Source organism: Gadus chalcogrammus, chromosome 10 (genome assembly GCF_026213295.1).
Source record: "Gadus chalcogrammus isolate NIFS_2021 chromosome 10, NIFS_Gcha_1.0, whole genome shotgun sequence".
Classification (NCBI taxonomy): Eukaryota; Metazoa; Chordata; class Actinopteri; order Gadiformes; family Gadidae; genus Gadus; species Gadus chalcogrammus.
Window position 1 is genome coordinate 6,114,163 of NC_079421.1, and position 7,500 is coordinate 6,121,662.

General features: G+C 48.1%; 1 protein-coding gene across 1 annotated transcript in view; it reads right to left on the bottom strand.

The window, feature by feature from the left end:
• The window catches only part of ccdc88b (coiled-coil domain containing 88B), a 54,179-nt gene that overhangs the window by 7,951 nt on the left and 38,728 nt on the right, over positions 1 to 7,500 (bottom strand). Inside the window, exons 24-27 of the mRNA XM_056601140.1 lie at positions 6,536 to 6,722; positions 5,605 to 5,750; positions 2,309 to 2,416; positions 1,735 to 1,883 (exon numbers count right to left, since the gene is read on the bottom strand). Coding sequence (XP_056457115.1) covers positions 1,735 to 1,883; positions 2,309 to 2,416; positions 5,605 to 5,750; positions 6,536 to 6,722 — 590 coding nt within the window. The remainder of the gene's footprint in view (positions 1 to 1,734; positions 1,884 to 2,308; positions 2,417 to 5,604; positions 5,751 to 6,535; positions 6,723 to 7,500) is intronic.

Sequence of the window (7,500 nt, forward strand, 5' to 3'; positions counted from 1 at the left end):
ATAGGGGGAGGTAGGGGGAGATAGGGGTGATAGAGGGAGATAGGGGGAGGTAGGGGGAGATAGGGGTGATAGAGGGAGATAGGGGGAGGTAGGGGAGATAGGGGGATGTAATGGAGATAGGGGAGATAGAGGGAGATAGGGGGAGGTAGGGGGAGATAGGGGAGATAGGGGTGATAGAGGGAGATAGGGGGAGGTAGGGGGAGATAGGGGTGATAGAGGGAGATAGGGGGAGGTAGGGGGAGATAGGGGTGATAGAGGGAGATAGGGGGAGGTAGGGGGAGATAGGGGAGATAGGGGTGATAGGGGGAGGTAGGGGTGATAGAGGGAGATAGGGGGAGGTAGGGGGAGATAGGGGTGATAGAGGGAGATAGGGGGAGGTAGGGGGAGATAGGGGAGATAGGGGTGATAGGGGGAGGTAGGGGTGATAGAGGGAGATAGGGGGAGGTAGGGGGAGATAGGGGAGATAGGGGTGATAGGGGGAGGTAGGGGTGATAGAGGGAGATAGGGGGAGGTAGGGGGAGATAGGGGTGATAGGGGGAGGTAGGGGGAGGTAGGGGGGTACAGGAAGGGAAAGGATGACAGAAAATGATTAGTCTTATTTTGTCTCAGTGGGATGGTGATAGCTGCAGTGTTTAAAACCATTATGATCAGTCAGGAATTTCCAGAAAATATAGTAACGAAAGGCAGCGTGTGTGAGTCAGTTCAAATGCTACCTAATTAATGCACAGCACTTGGTTTGGTTGCTGTATTGACTCCCGGGATGTGAGGGTAAAATAGTCATTCGTGGCCTGATCCGTAAAACAACCGACTTTTATAACATTTAACGGCATCCTTATAACATTTTACAAGCGGGTTGAAAAAACATAAATTGCCCTGGTTTTCTCTCCTGAACCAGAAGGTTTGAGCCAATCACCAGCGTGAGGCTGAAAGAGTCGACTGCAATCCAACCTCCACCGAAAAAACCCTCTCTCTTTGCTGCCAAGACGTGTGGAAGAGTTGAGACGAAGAAGCTGTCGAATTGGCTTTGGAGAAATATCTGCTGATTGTCCACTCTGCCACCAGCCGGCGCCTGCTCTCGGCCTGATTGCTGCAATCTACCTTTCTGTGCCGTCCCCCCACCCTCCAGAAGCCCCACTCCAGCAGCAGCAGCAGCGCAGGGCTGGAGTGGGGGGCCGCGGCACAGGGCCTGGGGGACTGAGCAGCACGCCACCGCCAGCCAGACACACTTGGTAGTCATGAGTTCATTTGTATGCAAGCCGATATTTGCCTGATGGCGTCTGTGTGTTTGTGGGGGTGTTTGTGCATGTGTCTTAGTATGTGTGTGTGTGTGTGTGCATGTGCGTGCGTGTGTGCGTGTGTGTGTGTGTGTGTGAGTGTGGAAGTTCATTCTATGTGGGCGTTTATAATAATAAAGTGCAGGGAGGCGGTATGCTGACTTTGACCACTTGTGTGTGTGCGTGTTTGTGGTTGTTTGTGTGCATAGGCTTCTGGGAGACCTATAGTGTGTGTGCATGTGTTGTAGGCACTTGTGTATTTTTGTGTATGTTGATGTGCCTGTTGCATGCATGTGTGTGTTGTGTGTTTTTGTGTCCGTGCTCGTGTGTGTGTGTGTGTGTGTGTGTGTGTGTGTGTGTGTGTGTGTGTGTGTGTGTGTGTGTGTGTGTGTGTGTGTGTGTGTGTTTGTGTGTGTGCGTGTGCTGCATGCATGCATGTGTGTGTGTGGGCTTGTCTCACCATCCTGCAGTGTGTGTGTGTATGCAGCCGGGTGGGCCAGGTTCTCCACGCTCCCCCCCGTGGTGAAGAGGGCGCGGCCCTCCCGGCTTGCCCCCCCCGCCCGCGGCTTGATCAGCTTCTTCATCCTGTCTGCGATCCAGTTGGACTTCCTGTGGGAGAGCATCGATGGAGGACATAGATAATGGGTTCACAAGAACAGGATGCATTCTGGGAATTGGGATGTGTGTGTCCAGGTGTGTGTGTGTCTGTGTGTGTGTGTGTGTGTGTGTTTGCCCGTATATGTGTGTGTTTGTGTGTGTACGTGTGTGTGTGTTTGTGTGTGTGTGTCCGTGTGAGGGTTTATCCCTGTGTTTGTGTGTGTGTGTGTGTTTCTTCTCATGAGTGTGTGCACAAGCATGTGCATGTGCACACATTACTGCACTGAACTCTCCTTCAAACCACCGACCAGATCTTGGCATCTTGTATTTGGCCGGTCGGCGGAAAGGAACACAATCAATAAAACATTGCCGTAAAACCTGCGTGTGCAGATTTATGCTGATGTAAATGAGGGTTGTTAATCAGAGTTGTGTCTCACTTGGCCTTGCTCGCCGGGGAGGCCCCGGTGGGCTCCAGGACCCGGTACTGGTCCATGATCTTCTCCACCAGCTTCTGCTTCTCGCGGCGCAGCTCCCCCAGCTTCTCCCTGGAGGTGGAGGGACGCAGGGGGGGGGGGGGGGGGGGGGGGGAGCACAGCCGGGAGGGGGATTGAGTGATGATGACGGTTCTTATGCAGGCGTTCATCATTAGAGTGATAAAACGGGATTATTATGCAGCAAAGGCGTGAGTGCGTTCGACTGCCTCTCTCTCTTTCTCTTCTGCACTTTAGCACCGCCCACTGCACAGTCTGACGTCACAATGTATGGAAGTAAAGTTTGAGCGCAAGCGAGCTGTTTCACGCACTTATTGAGGGGGGCTCTCGGTGTGCACGAATACTCCCCCTGGCTCTGACTAAGAATTTCCTCATGTATACACACGTCATATAACAGTCTAAAGCAGGGGTCTTCAACGTTTTCCAGGCCAAGGACCCCCAAACTGATGGAGAGATGGAGTTGGGACCCCCTACTTATATATTGTATAAAATTGTGTTTTATATTTATCTGGTCCTATAGTGCCATGTATAAATGTACCTTGTTATTTTGCATTCAATCCTAAGATATTCAAATGATACACAGGTTCATATATTCATGTTTTTATTTTAAACATGTGCAAGGTACAGTGAGTAGGGTGGACATGGCACTGCCATTCATAAACATAACATCACATAATAAACTGATACCTGCCAAGATCAACAATGTCTGTCAATTGCTATAGTCATGCAAAAAAGCTATTCAAATGGACATTTTTAAAACATAAATGTGGAAACGAAAATTAGTGATGTTTGTTAGTGTCTTTCTTACCACTCCGCTAGTAGTCCGGCAACTTATCAACCCCAGCGTGTCCGGTTGCTAAGCGACGTCAACGTTTTTGGCGGAATATTTCTCTGATTATCGCTTATTTTTCCGAAAAATGACCGGCGTTCTGTACATTATCCCTTAAATAACAGCACTCTCCCTCTCCCAACTGTCTTGGCTGCGCACTCTCATCCCAGCGGCTAGTGTTGGATTCATGTTAATGTGTATTTAAAGACATTTCAATTTTTGGAAAAAATTGCGGGGGGAATCTAATTTTTATTTCTGATCAACTAAAACTTTCGCAACCCCCCTTGCAGTACCTCCGCGGACCCCTGTTGAAGACCTCTGGTCTAAAGCAAAGGGAAAAGTCGGATAATCAATGAAATCTGCACTTTTCAGTATACCTTGCACGTGCTGTAGGTATGATTTGAGGGTGTTAAAAGAGAAAGAGAAGAAACAAGTGGAAGAGAGAGCACCATTTTGAAACTATCCCAGAAAACGTTCCCTCCCTCCGCCTCCTCCTCCATTCATACGTACCTCCATCATCTAGTCGCATTCACCTGTGAATGACAGACGAACCACTCGCCGAATCCACACCTGATTAGTGAGAAATGAGCCGGGAGGGTTCCCAAATCACACGGAGGCAGGAGCAGTAAACCGCAAGTGGGTATTCTCACAGAACATTTCACTCACTTATATATGACAGATGGCCGTGCCATAGCTCTTCAGTAGTGCCTTAAAGCCCAACAGCATGCCAGGCGCGGAATGTGGTTCTTATTTGAAGTGCGACCCAAAAAAGAATTGGAACGGTCTCTCTATAAGGGAGAGAGCACACAGAGCGTGTATGGCCGGCCTGGATGCTCTCTGCATCATATGGGACTCAAGGCTATTTTGGATGAGAGAATTCAACACCATAATCTCTGGTGGGTCCCTCCCGACGCAGTCGTGCTTCTGCCTGTAGCCCTGGCAGTCAGAGGTGGTATGAATGTTATTTTAGGACGTTCTCTGACTGCGCATTAAAGCTGATACTGATAACTGATGTATACACGCTGTTTACATGCTGTGTACAAGACATTATAACTCAGGATTAGTGGCTCACATTATAAAGAGATGCAAAATGTGTGATTAAAGTTATTTGCTTATTTTTTTGGCATTCGCATTGTTGTTTTCACATTTCATTTTATGGAAAAACTGAGGAAACTATTATTCTGAACCCTGCTGCGTTAATGAATAACCAATTTCTCAGGCCAGCTGTAGAAGCGTAATCATTTGAATTGCTCATCAGACAAATTTGCTGAGAAGAGGCCATTCACCGTTTTGTTTGTTTTGATATCTGACTGTTTGAGCTCTCTTGATGAATCCTCCAAATCCCCGCTAATTGAGTTGGAATTTCAACAACACATTCGTTGAGACCTCTGGAAAAAGTGGGACGGCGAAACAGGAGACAGATGGGAAAGGGAGTCCAGTTTCGAGGCAGTGATTGGACCCAGCTCAACTCAATTAACACCGGCACTTAACTCGACACGAGCCGGACTCAAACAGGCGAACCGAGCAATGTGTTCTTTTTATGTACATAGAAATTTAAATAGACAATAACTAATCTATATGGGATATTGCACATATTGCATTTTCGCCTTTCTCGGGAGGCAACTTATAATCTCATCATATGCAAGAATAGTAAAATACATTACATTTTTGCTCGCACAGGTTGCTTTTTCTCATCCAATAACTACCTCCCACTCATGGCCTCTGCCTCTGCGTAGTCCACTAGCTACTATGGAGAACAATAGCAGAGAGAGGCCATAGGGAGAAGCCCAGGCACCTATCCCCAACGCTAAAGCATTAAAGCACACATCTCACTCTGAAGTGTTTATGTTTGTGTTTTTGTGTGTGCGTGTGTGTGTGTGTTTGTTTGTGCTTGTATCAGTGTGTGTGTGTGTGTGTGTGTGTGTGTGTGTGTGTGTGTGTGTGTGTGTGTGTGTGTGTGCGCGCATGCAGGTTGTGGCGTGTGTCAGTATCTGTGTGTGTGCATTTATGTGCGTGCAAGTTCGTGCTGGTATCAGTGTGTGTGTGCGTGCGTGTGTGTGTGTGTGTGTGTGTGCATGCGCACTTGCAGGTTCATGCTTGTATCAGCGTGTTTGTGCGTGCGTGTGTGTGTGTGCATGCTCACTTGCAGGTTCAAGCTTGTATCAGTGTGTGTGTGTGTGCGTGCACACGTGCAGGTTCGTAGCTTGTATCAGTATCTGCGTGCGTGCGTGTCTGTGTGCGTGTGTGCGCACATGCACGTTTTTGTTTGTATCAGTGTGTTTGTGCGTGCATGCGTTTGTGTGCATGGAGCGTGCATTTGGGGGCTTGTGTCCGCATCTGTGTGCGTGCTTGTGTCTGCGTGTGCACGTGCAGGTCCGTGCCAGTGTCAGTGTGCGCGAGTGTTTGTACTGACTGGTACTCGCGCTGCTGTGTGTGATGCTGGTCACGGCGCTCAAGGCTCTGCTCCAGTAGAGAGTGGTTCTCCTTCAGCAGACTCTGGCTCTGCTCCGCCAAGTGGCGGTTCTCCTCCTCCATGTTCCCCTTCAGCTGGGTCAGCAGCTAGACACACACACACACACCCACACCCACACACACACACACACACACACACACACATACACACACACACACACACACACACACACACACACACACACACACACACACACACACACACACACACACACACACACACACACACACACACACACACACACACACAGGGGCGTAGGTGTAATGCCATATGCAGTAACCAGATTAAATGCTTGAGTGAGATTTATGTCTGTACTTTTGTGTTTTAGTGCATGGTCTCCAGCTTCCCAGAGACCCAGTTTTGACAAGAAGACGTGCATAAATGTGAGTTTTTTCCATGCATGGCTTTGCATGGGATGTAAGTGACCTTTTTAAAGAGCTACTATGCATATTGCTTGGTTTGTGGGTTTGCTGCCCTCTAAAGCTCAGAAAAGATAGAATAGAATAGTTATTTTTCTGATAAAGAGCATCACTACTTTATTATTTACTGCATCAACCATGTTAATGCTTCTCATTAATTGGGGTATGGTTGGGTTCTGAAATACTTTATTTTAGGGTGGCTGCAAGCCACCAACCCTTTTGAGATGTTGAGGTGAGCCTAGTGTCGAAAACTTGTTCTTAAGCATGGTCCATAGCTGCATGTGTGCGTGTGTGTGTGAGCATGTGCGTGTGTGCGCTTGTATGTGTGTCTGTATTGTGTGTGTGTGTGTGTGTGTCTGTGTGTGTGTGTGTGTGCTTGCGTACGTGCGTGCGTGCGTGCGTGCGTGTGTGCGCGCGTGTGTACATGGGTGTGTGTGTGGTTTTGGGGGTACCTGGTACTGGCTGGTGAGCCGCACGTTGCAGAGGTCCAGGTTCTGATTGCTCTCCCTCAGGGTGCTGACCTCCCCCTCCAGCCGGGTCCTCTCCAGCAGAGCCGCCCTCAGCTCCCCACTCAGCACCGAGCCCTGGGCCAGCAGCTCAGCCTGGGCCGCCAGCCACTCCCGCTGCTGGGCCTGCAGCCTGGAGAACCACACCATGCTGCCTCACAATTCCTCGTTCACTTTTTATTATCATGGTTGATTTTATATAGATCTACAGACGACTTCATACATAAAAAAAATAAAAAAATAATTTGGCAATCATTGCGCTGATACTTTTAAAAGAGATTGGCTGATTGGCTGATTGCAACTAATCAATAAAGATGGGTTGCTTCTCAGGATTTACATATGGCCAGACTGAGTATTTGTTTGGAAGGGAACTGCCTGGGGAAAAAAGGCTGTTAGGTTTGACATTTATGCCTCCTGTAATGGGACTCTTTGAGAACAACTGACAGAGCACTCCAAAAGACTTAAATGACACAACAGGGGACCTTTAAAATTAGCGAAGCCTCTTACTTAAAGACCAGTGGGAGCCAGGATCTCGTTTTATAGCATCTGCAAAACGTGGAATACTGGAGGTCACCGCAAGACTTGCCATAGTGTTTTCAGTTTTAAAGTGTAATATTTAAATTCTTCTGATTTGTTTAGTAAACCATGCACACTATAAACCTTGTGCGTCAGTGACTTTAATTTGTCTTTAACAGAAAAACATTTGAAGTGCCACAGCACCATAACAGCGATGTCCTTACTGGTAACATGTTGGAATGAATGATGAAACACAACCATTCACAAATTGCGGGAAACTGATGATAGTAATGCCCAGCCCCCATGCTAAGCAACCGCGATAGCTCAGCTAAAGCCCCCTCCACATGATGAGAGCTAGCTCTGCGCTAGAGCTAACATTGTTAAATACAGCGTTT